The sequence below is a fragment of the Rattus norvegicus genome, chromosome X (assembly GCF_021556685.1).
Source record: "Rattus norvegicus strain SHRSP/BbbUtx chromosome X, alternate assembly SHRSP_T2T, whole genome shotgun sequence".
In the NCBI taxonomy this organism is placed as follows: Eukaryota; Metazoa; Chordata; class Mammalia; order Rodentia; family Muridae; genus Rattus; species Rattus norvegicus.
The window spans coordinates 105,343,705-105,363,038 of record NC_141554.1 but is presented as its reverse complement, the minus strand read 5'-3'; the positions used below and the strand labels follow the sequence as shown (position 1 = coordinate 105,363,038).

The following is a 19,334-nucleotide window of genomic DNA, read 5'->3' as shown; positions in this document are numbered from 1 at the left end:
ACATTTGAAAAAAAATGCAGGGGTAAACATGGAGAGTATTTGGAGGGAGGAATATTGTAGACAGAAATCTCAGCAGGTATAAGGAGCTCAGAACAAATTTGACACATGTGCAATCTGGAGTTGACTTGGGGAGTGGCGCTTGTGTGAGGAACTAGGCACAGAAATGGATGGGAAGCCAGTGGTGTAAGACTTCATTGGCCTCTGTAAAGACTCTAAGTTATTTTGAGAGAGAAAGATATCAGAACCAGACTTAACGATTATTGCTTCTTTTTTGTCTTTTAAAAACCGAGGTAAAATTCACTTAGCATTAAACCATTTTTAATTCTGCCAAGGTCAGTGCCATGAGTGTTAGAACTTTCAAGATGTTGCACAACTATCACTCCGAAAGGAAACCTTGTACATGAACTAGACACTACCATTTCTTCCAGAATGTACTCTCCGATCTGCCTTTCTGTGTTTTCATACCCTGGATTTATCGTCCGAATTGAGTCATACCAACCGTGGACATTCTGATTGGTTTCTTTCAGTTAGCATAAAGTTTTTGATATTCATCCATGTTGCTGCAGACATTAGAGCTTTATACTCTTTTACAGAGGAACAATGGGGCTTTGTGCTGCTGTGCAATATTTTGGCTATCCCGTCATCTGTAGATGAACAATTGGATTATTTCTACCTTTTGGGTTATAAGAATAATGCTGTGTGAGGCTTCACTGTTCAAAGCACTTGTTCCTCTTGCAGAGGACCTGCATTTGCTTTCCAGCACCCACCTGGCAATTTATAACAATTTATAACTCTGGTACTGTGGATACTGTGCCCTCTTACTAACCTCCATGGGCACCAGGCATAGACATGCCCCACTGGCAAAACATTAATATGCATAAAATAAAGGAATGAACAAACACTTAAAAAACAAGTGTTTAAGGGTAGGATGTGAGGCATGGTGTTGCAGGACAATAATCCTAGCATTCCAGAAGCACAGGCAGGTGGATCTCTGTGAGATTGGGGTTAGCCTGGTCTACAAAAAAAGAAGCATGGGCTTGGGATATTTAGAAAGTAGGAGATATTAGTCTTCTGGGATGTAGAGTATGGAGAAGGGTGAAAGATAAAGCTGGAGACCTTTGAAGGGGCATTACATTAGAAGTTCCACATTATGCTAAGGGATTTGAACTTGGTTTCCACAGAAATGGGAAATGACTTAGGTGTTTGCAAAGTCTGCTCACACGGCTGGGCATGCAGCTCAGTGTAGAGTATTTGCTTAGCATGTGTGGCCCGAAGTATGATTCCCACTGTTGTAAAATCGACTCACATTTATGCTAAAAAATTGCACAGGTTACTACTGTGGGTCAGTTGGAGAGATACCTATCCAGAGGCAGGAGAATTCCATTTCGGTAAAACACTGGATCTTGGTTTTTATTCTAGTGTGCTGTTTGAAGTGCCAAAGCTGAAGAGTGGAAAGAGCGCACTGGAGGCTGAGAGCGAGAGTCTGGATAGCTACACCGCTGACTCGGACAGCACCTCCAGGTGGAGTTTTCCCATCTAGGTCAAGTCTATCCATACTGAGCTCTCATTTTGTTCTCTAGCATCAGGGTGCAGGTTTCTTCTGCCTTCCTAGTTTCTGTTCTTGGGCTGTTGGATGAATCTTTCCTCTGACCTCACCAGAAATCTCTCTCTAGTACTATTGCTTTGGCTCTGAGCACTGCTTCCTGGAGTGAGCTAACTTCCCCTGGATGCTGCACTGTGGAAGACTCTGCTTCTGTCCCTTGGGAAAGGAGGTCTGAGCATTTGTGTGTGTGTGTGTGTGTGTGTGTGTGTGAGAGAGAGAGAGAGAGAGAGAGAGAGAGAGAGAGAGAGAGAGAGAGAGAGAGAGTGTGTGCATGTGCATGTGCATGTGTGTGTGTGTGCTCCTGCGTGTGTGAGTGTGAGTGTGAGAGTGTGTGTGTGTGTGTGCGTGCGTGTGTGTGCATGTGTGTGTGCAAACAGAGTTGTTTGCCCGATCTTCTGCACTCTGTCAAGGTGCCTTGGATGGATATGAAATGGGCCTTCTCAGTTTGGTTGCTATAGTTCTGGCAATGACTCTCCTTCCTTGTTAATGCGTTGGGGGCTGGCTAGAAGCGGGAGTGGAAGGCATGGTTTAGTTCTAACTTCTGATACTTCTAGGAGAGATTCTCTGGATAAATCTGGACTCTTCCCAGAATGGAAGAAGATGTCTGCTCCCAAATCTCAAGTTGAAAAGGTAGACTTCAGGCTATTGGCTTTACTTCTTTTCCCCTCTATCCTTCCCTCCTTTCCTCCCTTCCTCCCTTTCTCCTCTTTCTTTCCTTTCTTCCCTTCCCTTTCATTCCACTCTGTTTTCATATCTCAAGTCAGGAATTCAACTAAAATGTTACCCCACCTTCATTTGGAAACATTTCAAAGGTCTTGGCTGAAATGTGTGTGAACACGAGTTTTACATTAATCTTTCCTTTGACTGTTAGAGTTGGATCAAAATCTAACTCTTAAGTTCCTCCTTTGGTCTACCTGCTGGTCTTTTTCTCCATGTCCTTGAACTTATTCTCTTCTAGGAAATTGCACCAGGGAACCAGAATGCAGTGTGTGGTGATGAGGGTGACATGATATTTAAGAAGAACACTAGGAAAGTCCTGAGGCCTTCAGGTAGCATCTCCATCACAGCAGCCCCAGGCTTGTGTTCTAAGTGCTTTTGCTGGGCTCTTGGTGTGGAGTACAGTGGATTCCTTTTGACTTAAGGTTTTGGCCTTTCATGCAGAATACACTAAGTCTGTGATAGACCTTCGTCCAGAAGATGTGGCCCAAGAAAGTGGCATCTTGGGAGATAGAAGCAAATCTGTACCAGGCCTCAGTGTGGATATGGTGAGTACTCTTACCTTTCACTTGGGTACTGTATTAAAATATTTAAATTACGAATTTGCTTTAGTACCCAATTCTCTTGTTCTAATTGTTTTAACTCTTTGGGAAAGGTGAAATAACCTATAATTTCCCCTAATTTCTGAACTATACTAGCACCTGATTTACTTAAAGTACAGCCTTTGTTATCACTCACCATTATCTCATTGTTGGATATATAGTTGGCCACTCAAATAAATATTTATTTTGACTAAAATGTAAAGAGAGGACCAGTCAGATGACTGATGGGGCAGCAGCACTGGCTGCAAAAGCCTGACAACCCATTTGACCCCTGGAGTCTATCTACACTAAGGTAGAAGGTAAGAACTGACTTCCTAAAGTTGTCTTTGGGTCTCCACATACATGCCATTGCACAAGCATGGTTGAATACAGACACGATGATGATGATGATGACGACGACGACCACAATGATGATAGAATATACAAACAACAACAAAAATTATAGTAAAAATTTATACAAAGAGATGGCTACACTGGGATATTCAAATGGGAGAGTTAAAAACCTCCCATGGAAATATTAAATATTTGTTTTCTTTTGAGATATCATGAAGATATATTTTTTAAAGGATATGTGCATATAGATTCACATGAAAGCTCAGAACCTTTGCAACCAATTTTGGTCCTCACTGAAGGAAAGACCTTGGTTTTTTTTTCACCTTGCTTTTTTTATTAACCCTCAAGTTTCCATTGTTCCAGGAAGAGGAGGAGGAGGAGGAAGAGGACATTGACCACCTGGTGAAGTTGCATCGCCAGAAACTGGCCAGAGGCAGCATGCAGAGCGGCTCCTCCATGGTATGTTCTATCCATTTGTGGTTTTAGACACATTGGCGCACCAGGAAGGAAAGAAGAGCCATCGTCATTAGAGCAGACCAGGAAAATCCCCCTAGTCACTCTTCCTAGGACAGGGGCATACATTTGGTTTTTGCTATCATCACTTTAGAGCTTAGGTGCTCAGTGTAGCTTCTAGGTGACAGCCAGAACCTCTGATCTGGAAAGTGTCCAAGAGATAGCGAAGGCTCTGGCCATTCTTTCATCCTAGCTTTGGGGAAACCTCTGAGAGGATAACCAGGCCATGATGTAAACAAGATCATACTTCCAGATGTCTTAAGCTCTACCCTATTCTTACACTAAAAGGCAATCAGGTGTTGTGAGAAAGACCTTTGCTATGATACTGAGGTTGTGGATAGGATGAAGACAAAATAGCCTCCTGGACATTTGCTAACCAGTGCCTATATCTATTACAAGTACAAAGATTGCTATTTAGGATAAACAGATTTTGGAAGAAGATTAATTCGACTTTCACACTTACACTGGAAGAAACTATAGAGCTCAACCTTATCTTCTTCACTGCTACCAAAGGGGAGGGCAGTGGTAACTCTCCTGCTGCTCTCAGTTTTGGCTCAGTCACTCTCCCCTGTCGACACTGCTTGATAGAAGGTAGATAATTGAGGCCCCATTTAAAACCAGTGACTAACATCTTCTAGCCAACGTTGCAACATACATAACACACAGCACAGATGGGCTTAGCTGTACCTTACCTCCCTACTCCTTGTCATCATTCTAAAGATGGGGAAATTAATCAATAGATTGTGTAAAATGAGGTGGAAAGAGACGTTAAGAGTCTGTGTGAGCCAGGAGGTGAGCTACTAACGCAAACAATTGTGGATGTGCTGCTTGCGCTGACTTACCCTGTGGAGAAAGGACAGTTGGCACTCCCAGCTCCTTGCAGTCCTTTCTGAGGCTTTTGGCTTTATCAGAGGGGAGATGTGAGCAATTCGGGATGTGGAGTTTGTTTTCCTGAGCTATTTATAATTGCTTTCCCCTCAGAGTACCATTGGCAGCATGATGAGCCTCTATAGCGAAGCTGGTGATTTTGGGAACGTCTCTGTGACTGGCAAAATTGCCTTTTCACTGAAGTTTGAGCAGAAAACACAGACTCTGGTCATCCATGTCAAGGAGTGCCACCAGTTGGCTTATGCTGATGAAGCCAAGAAGCGTTCTAACCCGTGAGTGATTCTGGGACCTGAGTAATAAATACTCTGACAGGAGAAAGTAGACCTCAGAATCTATCAGGGTACCCTTGACCAAAATGATCAGTTCTTTGGTGACAGAATAGTAAGATATAATTTAATAAAGGCCTTGGAAAAAGCAAAAATAAAATTTTCACATAGTATTTCATCATGTGCCAAACAGGAAAGTAAAGACGGGCCTTGAGAGAGGAGAGCAAATAATTTAGTGTTGTTCTTGGTTACTAGATACGTGAAGACTTATCTTCTGCCTGACAAGTCCCGCCAAGGAAAAAGAAAAACCAGCATCAAGCGGGACACCATCAATCCACTATATGATGAGACCTTTCGGGTATACATTTGACCCTAAAGGGGAGAAGGGTTTTTTGTTTGTTTGTTTTGGGTCTTTGTGGTATAGCTTTTTCTGTATAGTGTGACTGGAAGAACATGCTTGTGTCTGAGGAATCACTGTTCATATACTCACCTCTTTGGGGAAGAGAACAGAGGTGAAATTCCCAGTCCCCACATGATGGGTCACAGCTGTCTGTAACTCCAGTTTCAGTGATCCAATGTCATATTCTGGCCTTGGTGGGCCCCTACATACATGTGTTGCACATAAACATACTCAGGCACACATTCACATAAAATGAAAAAGAAATTATTTGAGGGCTATCAAGGTGCCCCATATGGTAGAAAGTGACAACCGACTCCTGTAAGCTGTCCTCTAATCTCCAAACACATGCCACGACATACTCATACCCACACATACATGTACTTACATGCATACTAACACAAATAAGCAAAATATAACAAAATCATTAAAAACAGTTTGAGATAAAGACTCTCCTTGACATGTGTTTGTGGATATTCTCACATCCTTTCTGCCAGTCAAGGAAAACTTTAATTTTCTCTGGCTTCCTGTGGACTGTGTTAGGGTTAATGGACGAGGAGCAGTTGATGCTTTAAGCTGAGCACTTCCAAGAGCTATTCAAAGTGCTTAGGAGCTAAAAACCATTTGACACGCTGAACTACAAATTGGGGGACAGATTGTTTAGGGTTTGGAAGAAGTAACTTTTGAGGAATTACTGCAAACTGCCCACCTTGGGATGTTTCTTTCCCCTCTTTTTCTTTTCGTTTCTTTTCTTTTTTTTCCGGAGCTGGGGACCAAACTCAGGGCCTTACGCTTGCTAGGCAAGCGCTCTACCACTGAGCTAAATCCCCAACCCCGGTTTCTTTCCCCTCATAGTATGAGATTTCGGAGTCTCTTCTGGCTCAGAGGACCTTGCAGTTTTCCGTTTGGCATCATGGTCGTTTCGGTAGAAACACCTTCCTTGGAGAGGCGGAGGTCCACATGGACTCTTGGAAGCTGGATAAGAAGCTGGATCATTGCCTCCCTTTACATGGAAAGGTAGGCAGTCTGCTTTCAAGGTCTTTCCCAGCTTGCTTTCCAGGTGAATTGTCTGCAGCGGCCTCTGCTGGTCTGTGTTGGAAGTAGCTTTGCATGGACTTGTATGTAGAATTCTACTGCCCTCTGCTGGCCTTTCTAAGTTTAGCAGGAGCAATTTCTTCTGTGTAAATCAGGCAAAGCAGAAAGCCACAGCTCACATGACTGTCCAGAACCTGCATGTACTCGGACATCCTAACTTGCACTTCCTCTCAAATCTAACCTTTGAGGCATATTCTAATCTGCACCCTTTCTATGCCCAATTTCCTGCTTTAGAAGTGAGAGGCACAACAGTTGATGGATCTGCAATGGCTGGCTTCTTGGTTCTGTGTGCAGGCCAGGGAAACTTTACTTTAGAGATGGCATCTCAGATGGCAGTATAATAAGGTGGCACCATAGTAATGGGTCAGTTTAGTGCAGCTCAGGACTAGAGTCCTGCTTCTGTGACTTACTGGTGGTCTGGTGAATTCACCTACCTTCTGTGAGCCTCAGTTTTGTCTTCAGCAAAACGAATAGCAGTTCTACTCCATGTTGCGGGACTTAATGCTGTATCCTTTAGTGTGTAGCACCCGATGGCCAGTCCATAGTGTACTGCTATTCTCGTTCAGATGAAGCAGCTACATCAGGAACTTTTAGGCAGCAACTTCCTGTTTATCATAGTGAATCCAATGCCAACCCCTTTAAAAGTCATAATAACATTTTGACTGTTTCAAACAATTAACAGCACATAGAATACCTTTACCAAAATGGCCTAGAAACTCAGAAAAGGGGCTGCCTCTTGGAAGTGGAAGAGGGATGTACTTTTTCCATTTTATTATTGTCTTTTTTAGTGTTCTTTGTTTTAAACTTTCAAATTTTTGCCCTGCTAAGAATATTAAGTGCAAAAAGATCTATATATACATGGTCCCAAATTAAAACAACAGAAATATGTAAAAGAAAGTAAATTTTATTACTTACAAATATCTACATATTAGCAATATTTAAGTATCCTTCTAGAATTTTTGTATTGAGCAGCATAGATATTAATCTATCATCTATCATCTATACATGCACATACATAGTGTATTCTTTTTTGACTCAAGTGAATTGAATAAGCCTTATTCACATATATGTATATATAAACAATTTATTATAGGTATCACTCTATGGCATTACTTACAGATTGATCTGATTTTACTTGTTATACACTATTCTCTTAGATTTTTGTATTATAAATTTATTTACTAGCACCCTACTACTGACTACTTAAATTATGACGTTATGCTTGAAAACTGCTGTCACACATCTTCCCCTCTGTTTTCAGTACTGGTGATCCAATCTGGAGCTACATATATGCTAAGCAAGTGCTATCCTGCCAAGCCACACCCTGCCTCCTATCTTGACTTTCTTTGGGGGAAAGTAATTGTCAGAGAAAGTCCTAGTGGCAAAATAATTGAGTTAGAGGAGAGTGTATCTAGTAAATTGATGGCTGTTGCCTTCCAGAAAACTTTAGTGACATTGCATTTTTCCACTTTAAAGAGTCATAAAAACAGGAAAGCAAATACTGTCAAAGTAAAACATGCTATTAGAGTCCTAGAATTTCTTAACAATTTGGCATGCAAATCATTTTACCTGTGACTTGGAGCTTATATAATTATATCAAAAATGTCACTGTAAAGCACCAAAACATGTCTTCCATTAAAATGGAGGGTTTGTTCTTTGGAAATATTTTCAGCAGTATGAAAGAAGCGCATCATACTAAAATCTGGATTTTAAGAGTTCACTAAAGTCAACAGGGTAGGAATTAATAAATCAGGTAGCTTATGAAATAAAATAATATCTTATCTTCCTCTTTAAAATTGTTAATGACTTGAAGTTTTCACCTTATATCATATTTAAAACTTTCTCAAATCATTTTACTATAGTATTAGTTAATATGTAAACTGTATTTGCTAGACTTAAAGCAAGGTTTTTAAAAACTAAACTTGTAGTTAAAAAATTTAAAAATCATACATGTCTTCTTAACTTAAAATAATCCTACATTTAACGTTTCTGGGGTTTTTGACACCCCCCCCCAATAAACCATGTGCTACCATTTTCTTTTCTCTTGCTAACAGTCCTTCCCCATAGACTAAGCCTGTGTATTCTGAATATGCAGTAAGCCTGTTGAAACGTAAGAGATTATGCCTACCAGTATTAGCATGCTCAGTGGTGAAGACCTAGCTTAGCTCAGCCTCAAGAAATATGGGTAGATGAAAAGGGTACCTCTGGCTTGTGCTGGGGAAAACTGAAGCATAAAGAAAGTGACAGCCAGTGAGCTAAGAGAGGGAAGCACGCCCCACCCAGAGCTACTTGCTCTGGGTCCTGGATTCCTGTCCTTTCACTGCTATATCCATTCAGTCAACATGGGGGTGCCTCTGTCAGCTTGGTACCGTGCTAAGTGTTGGCCTTTCTGGGATGGACAGAAGTAAGCTTGACTCCTGTCCTTCTGGTACACAGATTCTAGTAATAGAGAGTTGTTAGCTAAAAGCATGTTTAAGTCAGGGGCTGATATAATGCAGAGGTAGACTATATGCTTAGCAGGTCCGAGGCCCTGGGCTTGATACCCAGCACTGAAGCAAGTAAGCAAACTGTCAAATATTAAAAGTATTTTTTACTTTTAAGAAGCCGATGTGGCTCTTTTTTCCACAAGCAGGACACTGTCGATGTGATATAAAGTAGCACAAGGTCCTTTTGCTTTCCCCAGTCTGTTCTCCCTAGTGTTAGATTCTTCTGTATTTTTTGTATTGTTTTATTCAGTCTAGTGGTAAAAAGCATGAACTCTGGAACCAAGGTGTTGTGAGAAAATGACTTAACCTCTCTGTTTCTTTATGCAATAGTCCACAAGATGAGGGTAATACCTATTTCACAGAGATTACATACTAAACAAGTGATATAGTTAGACTACTCATAACAGTATCTGGCAAATAGTAAGTACTATAAGAGAGTGATGAAAACATTACCCAATGTTGTTCGTGGGTATAGTTTTAGTATATTTTATGTTTATATATAATACAAGGTTTTGTTTTTCTACTTCTTGCTTTGTTTACTTAAGAGTAAGTATATCTCTAGTATTTTCCCTTTTTGGAAAGTATAAAATCAGTGTGATCATATTCAAGGATATAAATGAAAGCAGAGATGTAAGTTGATTTTACTCAACAGGCATATAACTAATTATCTGTTCTATTCAACCAAGATTGGAAATAGAAACACTTCTAGGATGCATAGCCAGGATCATAGCATGGCTGAAATCATCCAGGTTCTATTTTAACTAGCTGGAGTGTAAGAGGAAGGTCATGTTTAAACTATGACTGACAGGAAATCCAAATGGTTTCTTTTCTGCCTTGACTTTGCTTGCACTTAAGCTCTCAGAAATAGTCTGTGTTCCTTCTGATAACCTCATGCCACGCGTCACATGAAGGCATTAAAATTACTCTTAACCTGGCCTGTGTTCACTGACACTTAGGTAGCTTTCACTTCTTGGCTCTTACTAACAATGCAGGTAGCAAGAGTCTTACTCACATATCATTGATTCTTTTGAGAGTTTGTGTGGCCATCTTGTTGGCATGCCTTTGGGAACATTTGGAATCTAGTAATCCTATTCCCAGAGTGCACAGTAGTGCACCTTGGTTCTTCTGGATCACCTTCTGAAGAGACTGCCAAAGAAACTGTAGCTGCTGTGGCATTTAGCCATAAAAGATGGATCGACTTGTGCCATGAACCTGTTCTTGGGGTAATTTTATCTGTTTATTTTTTTTCCTTTATTTTTGTAATAGGGTCTGGCTATGAATTTGAGGCTAACCTCCAACTCACGGTCCTTTTCTTCAGTCTTCCCAGTGCTGGGATGACAGAGATGTACCACCACACCCACCTATGGGGACAACATTATGATCCTCTCAGGGTGAGGTCCCAGTGTTTCCCTGAGAGTCCTGATTTTACTTGTTGGGTTTCCCTTTTCAGATCAGTACTGAGTCCTCGCCTGGTTTGCCAGCACACAAAGGCGAGTTGGTGGTTTCATTGAAATACATCCCAGCCTCCAAACTCCCTGTTGGAGGTGACCGGAAAAAGAGTGAGTTTTCTTTGGGGGGCCCTGGATTCAGCTCTTAGGCTTCAATACAGGGTCTGTGAAAGATTCGTGCTGGCACTGTTGGCTAGGAAAGAATGGAATGCTTCCTGGATCTTCTAGGTAGGAGTGTCTTCCTAAGGAAGCCTTTATGTCTCTAAGTTGGAAGGAAATGCCATAGTGCCGTCATTCCTTTTAGATGACGTTTAGACTGTTAATGTGATTTGGTCTTGTTCTATCTGTGTCAAGCTACTAATAAGGCAGAAGAGAACAGGAGCTTTGTGGCAGAGAAGGGTACTTGGAAGGTGTAGTGAAGCATGAGGAGTAGGAAGTACAGGCTGAGTCACTCAACGTGGCCAGCATGGTGCTGGGGACTATAGATCTGTATATAAGAGAAACAGAGTACTCATCCTCTGAAAACAACTTTTAAAGAAAGGTAATCACGTGCCCAGGCCATCCACCTATGTGGGTGATGGAGAGGCCTTTGCTGAGGAAGTAATATTGAAACTGGACCTTGAGATTATACTAGGCACAAAACGAGGGATGAGGAAAGGGAAGAGGGGGTTTGGCCTAGGTGATGCATGTCTAGAATCCCAGTACTTGAGAGGTGGAGGCAGGAGGATTGCTATGAATTTTCAGGCTGGATAGGTTACAGGTTTATAGGATAGGTTACTGGGTTACAGGTCAGACTTGGCTGTAGAGTGAGACCCCATCTCAAAAACATTGAGTAGCTAAAACAAAAAGGAAAACAAAATAATTATTTAAAAATGTCGGTGGGGAATGCGGCTCAGTTCACAGAGTGCTTTCATAGCATGCATAAAAACCTCTGTTGTATGCACAGAGTACTTCAGAAACTGCCACTTGGGTGGTGGAGGCATGAGGATCAGGAATTGAAGGGGATTGTAGCTACCTAGGGAATTTGAGGCTAGCCTGGGCTACATGAGACCTTGTTTCAAAAAATAAAAATAAAGACAGGCTCAATCTATATACCTGGTAAATGTGGGGTTGAAGATCAGTTTTAGTGGAGCTGGAGTTATGATGTGAGTGTGTATGTATATGAATAAGCTGGGATTGGTGATGAGTTTAGAGCCAAATTTTAAAAAAAGGAAATGGGCCTTTGATGAAGAGCTTAATTTGATCTGCTGGCAATGGGAAGCCCCAATTCCCTTATATGTATGTATATGTATATGTACATGTATATGTATATGTCTATATGTATGCATATATGATATATCACATACTTATAGTCAGGAAATTGCAGTGTAGGTTTGAGGAATCAATAGGTCACAAGGACTGTGTGCAGAATGACTGGAAAAGAAGTAAAGACAGAACCTTTGGGAACAGCAACATTTAAAAAGGATGAAGAGATGGAAAATGTCAAGGAGGGAGAAGGTCATCAGGACACAGAAAGGCCGGGAGGAACTTTGAAGAAGAGGTGGGCAGGAACTGTCAGCACTCTCCAAACACTCCGAGCAGCCAGGCCAGATGAGGACTGAGAAAATGCAGCTTCTTACAATTAGGTTGGAAGGCATTAATGGAATCTGATTTCCCAAGAAACCAGGCTCGGTGGATGAGGCAGAGAAGCAGAGGTGATGAGTGCGAAGAGTTCTTTGCCAAGGTAATTGGTGATCGTGAAAGGAAAGAAAGGCACAGAGAACAGCTTCGAAAGGATCAGATTGAAGGAAGGGAAGTCTTCTTTGAAATTGATTTTTTTTTTAAAGAAACAGATCAGCAAGTGCTCAGACTGAGGGCAAAGGATCAGTCTGGGGAAAGGCATATTCAAAATGGTAGGTGAGTGAGTGTGGAGATTGATGGTGTTCCGGTGAGTCCTGTGCAGTAAGAGGTGAGGTCTAGAACTCAGCAGAGGACTTCCTTCCTGCTTTAATTGCTTAGCAAATGACAGGCAACTCCTTCTTTTAGCTTCAGTCAACTCATGAATGAAATAAGGACAATCATAGTGTGTATCTCATATGACTATTTGGAGAATAAATGCTTAAGGTGGTGTTTGGTTCATAGCAAGTTTTTAATGAACGTGTGTTGCTATTGGTATTATTAGTTGAGTTCATACTGCTTATGCTGGGCACTGTGCTAGGAACAAAGGATGCAGGTCCAATTCAGTTAAGGAGTTTGCAGTATTCCAAAGCAAAGGGAGAATGTGCTATTCAGTTAAAATTCAGGATATAGCTGGTGGCATGGGGGTTCACTTGCAATGGCTGACATCCCTTACAGGTAAAGGTGGGGAAGGGGGAGAACTCCAGGTGTGGATCAAAGAAGCCAAGAACCTGACGGCTGCCAAATCAGGAGGGACATCAGACAGCTTTGTCAAGGGGTGAGTCCCTGGACCAGCATCAAACTAAGCAGTTATAAGATAAGCAAGTTAGTGGGGAACCCAGTTTAATTTTCCTTTGTAGATCCTGCCCTCCTCCTGCCACCCTCAACAGCTTGGTTTCTGAAATTAGGTAATGGCAAAGTCTCCACCACTACCTTTGCACTGGTCTGAGATCAGTTAGGCCTCAACTCTGGTGCTTGCTTTCACAGCAGAGAATAATAGAGAGTTCAGCTCTGACTTTCTCATACTCTGCCGTAAGCCTAGGTGGAAAATTCATGTCCTGTGATTCAGGATAGGATGCTGTGTGCTCCATAATTTTTATTATGGGCTGTAAGCTTCCTCTGTATTAGAGATCATTTACTGACTCCAGGTCTCTTGAGAAGCCATGTTGACTCAACTTATACATATAATTAATGGCTTCATTTACCTTGTGTGATAAAAGTAGAAGCACATATTTAAACTCAGCCTTGGTGGAGTAGAGGCCACAGCATGACTAATGCCTTCATTTTTCTCTTTAGGTTAAAGGAAGTAGATGATCTAGTAGAAGTAGTGGGAAGTCTGCCTCAGCAGATTCAAAGGAGGGTTGTGTGCACTTGGACCTAGGTGCTGGCTTACCATCCTGGGCTAGGCCTGTGGTAGGGGCAAAGGGAACATATTGCCAGCTCGAGTAGGTGTTGATGACTCCCGCCCTCTGCCAGATACCTCCTTCCCATGAGGAACAAGGCCAGTAAGCGTAAAACTCCTGTGATGAAGAAGACCTTGAATCCCCACTACAACCACACATTTGTCTACAATGGTGTGAGGCTGGAAGATCTACAACACATGTGCCTGGAACTGACTGTATGGGACCGGGAGCCCCTGGCCAGCAATGACTTCCTGGGAGGGGTCAGACTGGGTGTTGGCACTGGTGAGACTCTCTCCCCGATCTGATCATCACTTGTCTTAAAGGCTTCTTGTCTCTCTTCCTCTTCACACCTCTCGGCCACCGCTATGTACAAAGAACTTTTCTGACAAAAATCTTCTTCCTTTATATAAACATCCAAAAAATACTTATAGAGTGCCTGCTACCTCCCTGCTAGGCCTAAGGGAAGGTAGACGGCATGCAGTGTTCTATGTATAGAAAGGTGACCCTGAAGGCCAGGAACTTCATTGTTCTCCTTTAACTGCCTTAACACCTGACTTCTATCTTCTATCTTGGTATAATGATAAGGGTCTTTGCCAGCAAATCCTTGTTCTCTGAGGATTCTAGATTACCTCCTACCTCCTCTTAATGGTTCTGCTTCTATAATTTCTGTCTGTTCTGTATGATCAATTTCATTTGATTCGACTATTGAAGGGGAATGCTCTGGTGACACCAATCTTTCTGATCGTTTCTTTCTTTGTTTTGAGACGGGGTCTCATTAACCCAGATTAGCCCTGAACTCTTACCTTGACCTTCCAAGTGCTCAGATCTAGACAAGGGCCAATGTACTCGGGCCTAATTTGATTAAATAAGAGCATATTTTCCACGGACCACATGTCCTCCTCACTCTAAAAAGAATGGCCTCTGTGTACCAGCCTCTTCTTCCAGATCTTAGCCCACCGTGATACAGCATCTATTCTTCTACTCTTAAGAGTGCTTACTCATGCAAAGTGGGGTTATTATCTCACTAGAATTCCCGAGCACTATGTAACAGAGCAGAGCGCTTCCTTTGTCTTGAAATGCTGTTTGCGTTCTCCAACTCCCTTTGATTCTATTGTGTATCACTTTTCAATTCCCTTCATGAGGTCTTCATTTTGTACTCAAACTCTGAATGATGGTGCTCTCTGGCTTGGTCTTGGATGCCTTTTTTTTCTTTTCTATAGTTTCATTCAAGCCTATCCAACCTTTTGACATTGCATCTTCATTACATTTTCAAATATAATGTTCACACCCAAGAACTATACAATTGAGTATCAAGAATCACAAAAAAGTAAAAAAAAAACTTCATTGCTTTAATTAGTTATGATTGGATCACATTCATAGCTATCCTTATCTCCATGAAGTTCTGGTTTGACATGTCTGCTAGATTCTTATGGGCTTGAATACTGCTTGTATATGAGTACCTAACAGAGCTCTACAATGATATTTTTGCATATGTAAGCAACTGCATTCTGCCCCGTTTAAAACCCTTCAGTGTCTTTCTCCCACATTTAGAAATTCTTATCAAGTCTGCAGACCCCATATAATCTTGACTCTTTCTTTCTTATCTTTCCTGCACCATTTCCCTGTATTATTGTGTTAAAACCACTCTAATTTTTACTGTGCTCTCCAAATATACCTAATTACTTCCTACTTTCGGATTTTATAATGATTGTGCTTTCTATTCTCATGTAATCTGCCTAGGGCAGGGGCCTTCTTTGTGTGTTCATCATAGTATCTCTAAAACAGGCATAGAGTAGGCACTCAGGAAACGTCCACTGAATGGATGAATGAATGATTTACAATAGAACAGGAGTAGGAACACATAATATTAATGGTAATAGAATTTACAGCTATAGAAAAAGGTATTTACAGGTTGTACATGCCCATGATATAAGTACTTGGCAGGCAGAAGCGGGATGATTGCCACTAATTCAAGGCCAGCCAAGATTTCCATGTGAAATCCTGTGTTAGTAATAACAAAAAAGAGGTGTTCAATTCTTTAAAATGTTAAGTCAAGGACCCATGTAAAGACTAGTTAGTACTCCTGTGACTACCCAGGTCACTGCCTTACAGTATAAGCAAAAAACTGCACTTTTGAAAATCAAGTCAAGTTCCTAATGACAGAAGGGTAGCAAGCAGTTCTAATATGGGGTGCCAGACACCAGAGCTCTAAAAAGGTCACTAAACAACAAGCCTCTATTGACATCATGTCATTTCAGGTCCCATTTCATCAACCTCCTTACTGTCTCAGAAGCACATGTATTCGTAGACTTAGCTTGCCAGCTTACTGTCCCCAATGTCTTTTCTGGGTTGGATTCCTTTGCCATATAACCAATCCTCTCTGAGGGGCTCAGTGGTAGGACTCTGTTCAGTCTCCTCTGGTGTTTTCTCTCAGGGATCAGTAGTGGCGAAGTGGTGGACTGGATGGATTCGACTGGTGAAGAAGTAAGCCTGTGGCAGAAGATGCGACAGTACCCAGGGTCTTGGGCAGAAGGAACTCTGCAGCTACGTTCTTCAATGGTCAAGCAGAAGCTGGGTGTCTGAGTTCCTATCCTTATCTGCAGGTGCAGCCCTGGTCAGTCCAAGTCAAAAGAAGCAACGCAACTACAAGGAAAGATTTCTAATTTAATGCGCACGCGTGCGCGCGCGCGTGTGTGTGTGTGTGTGTGTGTGTGTGTGTGTAACCGTGTATTTCTGCATATCTTATTTTGCTACCTAGTGTGACACAGGCTTGTTCCTTCTGTTAAAGCAGCCCAAGAATAAGGGCCCTTTCAAATGGTTTTTATTTATATATAGTCTAGTATATTTTCTGAGTACATAGTTGCCTCTTTCTGTGGTTTAATTAACTTTAAAAACCTTTCACAACAACTCTCTACCTTTTATCTTGCTATATTTGCTTACCCTTTCCCTGGAAGTGTGGCTGCTTTGGGCACTAGTTCTAGTTTGTGGGTCTAGGTGTGCCTGATTAAAGGCCAAAGCTCTTAGAAGCAAGGATTAGTTGTTAAAGATATTATTAGACTATGGGAGAGGGGTGAACGACCAGTCCTTCCTCTCCAATTTGTATTTTATTTCATCATCTACCTTGATACACTTCTAGAACTTGCCTTTTAACTTTTCCTGTTTTAAGCAATTTCCACCTTGCTTGAGTATAGTGCTTTTCTTTGAAATGCAATGAAAATTCCCCAGCTCCTTCTGAGACCTTTAGGGAGCCCTTATAATGGAGTCACTTTAGAAAAATCACTTTAATTAGATAATGGCCTTTTCAATGAGACATTAACATGTCCTGTGAGACCTACTAGCTGATCCCACTAGGTCCAAGTGACTCTGAGTAAAGTTTTTCAAAGCCCTGCTGAGTTCTCTGTTTTAAACTGTTACCGTAGTTGTTGGAGAGAGATACCCTTATTTTCCTCATGGAAGATGAGGCATGTTCACTCTCCCGTATTATAGCTTTCTCTAAGTTTGTGTCTAAGGTGTGCTGCTACATAGAACATAGGCTGTATACCTCTGCTTCAGCTGCAAGAGCCAAAGACTGTCTAAACCGACACAGTGCTCCCTCAGGTTGGGGACTACTATAACCCCATGATAATGTGGATGGAATCACCCAGCTATTCTAACTTTTCACCCAATATATTTTCAGTTCCTCTCTTTGGTTGTTTCCCAAACTTGACCTGGGTGTAACATGGGAATAGTGTGTGAGACTTAAAAGAGGCTCTAGTGAGCTTTTATTTCCTGCTACTCTTTCTTCTGAACTGGGCTTTTCATTCATAGCAGTCTATTTGTAGATGGGTGTGTGTGTATGTGTGTGTGGAAGGTGCCTGTAACAGAGAAGACTTGCCTGCCAATGGAGCCAGCTGCAAGCTGATGTTCCTGTAAGGTCACTGGATTGCAGGCAGCTAGAGTGGCTGAGATTATGGGTGGAAATTGCATAGAATGTGTTTTCAAAGATCCCTTCACTGTGGATTGATCCTGTAATGGAAACATACCTGAGAGCCCAGGCTCAGACTTGTTCTTTAGTATTACTCTACTTTAATATGCATGTGTGTTTCAATAAAGCTTTCTCACCTGAGTGTTTACATTTGTGAGTTCTGCAGATGCTTTTGTCTCTGTTGCCACTGACACTCACAGCTTGAAGATCTGAACCAGAGAAACGAATGCACCTCACTCTACTGGAAGAAAATCTGCTGTTTCCCACACTGCTGTCTGATACTTTTGCTGAGCCCAGATTCCTTGTTTTATATGATTGGAAACTTAAAGTAGCACTGCTCTTTTCCCTCTTGGGTACCAATAGAAGCTGGCCTTTGGCTTTATACACCGTCACTGGAAGAAGAGAGATATACAGGTGTGGGTGGACACACTCCATGCCACCAGCAGTTCTTTCTAGGTTATTCAGTTTCTCTGGGAGGTTGATATTTTTCCTCATCTCTTCCTTATTTAGATTTGAGAGCTAAATCATTGATTCTAGACAAATTGTCTTTGAAATAAGGCCTCCAGTTTCTAGCCTAAGTGATTCTTGGCCTCTGTGCAAAAGCATATCTGCAAAAAACAAATTGGGTTTTGTACACAAGGTTTGGCATAATATTGCCTGACTCTAACACCTTATGAAGTAGGAAACATTCTCTTCTTGCAGCCAAAGAAATATGAACTCCTTGTCATGTGACAGTATTGGGTTTTGAATTCAGATCTAACTACCAGGTTGCCTCTTATAAAAAGGATGTATGTCAAGGGTGAAGCACTAAGGAAAAGGATGTCTTCAAAATACCATAGAGAAATGGAATTAATTTACAAAAGGGGACAATTAGAATGCTTTTGGTATCGCCAAGCCAGCACAGTGACAAGATAGCTTGTGTTTTTGTGTGTATGTGTGAGAGAGATTAGAAGACAGGGAGGACGAAGGAGGAGAATGGCAAAAAATGGGAGAGCAGGACAGAGAACAGGAGAGGGGAGGGGAAAGGGAGTTGCACAGGAGTTGCTAGCTCCCCTGTGTCTGACTGACCGTGGCCCTGACTCTACTCCTGTCTCTTTCCCCTATTTGTATTTCTTAAGTCATAATCTATAAAGGACTCCCTAGGAGATTAAGGTAAGACCTACCTAAGGGAAGTCAAGAAGTATTTGGTTACTCAAAATGAAACAAAAATATCCCCACACAAGTTGTTCTAAGGTTCACTTGGTTGGAATCTTTCCGTGCAAGGATCAGGCCTAGCTGGGCACTTTATGTAGGAGGCAGTTGGGCCCAACATTATTTTCTGGGCCTTTGATCTCCTAGCATGTCCTGGCTTGCCAATTGATGTGCTAGGGTAAAGACAAGGAGAGGATTTATCTTTCCCAAGGCTCCGTCTTTGCCTTTGGAATCATAGACCTTGTCTGAGTAGAAATTTCCTACATGAATTAACTGTATTTCCCATTCAGCCTATGATTTGTCTTTAGCCTTCCAAAGTTCCAGTGTGTCTTTCAAGAGACGATGAAGAAGGGCATTTGCCCCTCTTTGAGGTTTGATCATTTCTTCCATGTTCTACTCCACTAGGCAACTGACTGACTTCTTGCCTCTTAAATCAGAGACTTCCACTAAAACCCCAGTTAAAATTGCTTCTCTCTGATTTCACTGCTGCCCTTGTGCTTAAGCTGTGGACTTGTGATTTATGGCTTATCACTCTGCTTTAAGGAGGAATTTTTCTCGGCTGAGAGCCTTTCATTTTGCTCCTCCCTCCTGGGACTCAAGATGAACCTCGGGCTGGAGAGATGGCTCAGCGGTTAAGAGCACCCGACTACTCTTCCAGAGGTCCTGAGTTCAATTCCCAGCAACCACATGGGGGCTCACAACCATCTGTAAAGAGATCTGATGCCCTCTTCTGGTGTATCTGAAGATAGCTACAGTGTACTTATATATAATA

The 19,334-nt window shown here is 41.8% G+C and overlaps 1 protein-coding gene across 10 annotated transcripts in view; it reads left to right on the top strand.

Annotated features, from left to right (window-relative positions):
• Positions 1-17,525, top strand: part of Sytl4 (synaptotagmin-like 4) — a 50,141-nt gene extending 32,616 nt beyond the window's left edge. For 5 of the 10 annotated variants that reach the window (XM_087599010.1, XM_087599007.1, XM_087599008.1 and 2 more), the window contains exons 6-14: positions 1,420-1,521; positions 2,158-2,233; positions 2,562-2,652; positions 2,765-2,868; positions 3,619-3,714; positions 4,750-4,928; positions 5,178-5,280; positions 6,175-6,336; positions 15,842-17,519. In XM_087599010.1, coding sequence (XP_087455136.1) covers positions 1,420-1,521; positions 2,158-2,233; positions 2,562-2,652; positions 2,765-2,868; positions 3,619-3,714; positions 4,750-4,928; positions 5,178-5,280; positions 6,175-6,336; positions 15,842-15,895 — 967 coding nt within the window. In that variant the 3' untranslated portion in view covers positions 15,896-17,519. Of the gene's footprint in view, positions 1-1,419; positions 1,522-2,157; positions 2,234-2,561; positions 2,653-2,764; positions 2,869-3,618; positions 3,715-4,749; positions 4,929-5,177; positions 5,281-6,174; positions 6,337-10,350; positions 10,460-12,682; positions 12,783-13,480; positions 13,690-15,841 lie in introns of all 10 variants that reach the window. The other 5 variants (XM_087599005.1, XM_087599003.1, XM_087599004.1 and 2 more) reach the window with 2 other exon arrangements.
• The last annotated feature ends 1,809 nt before the right edge of the window (positions 17,526-19,334 follow it).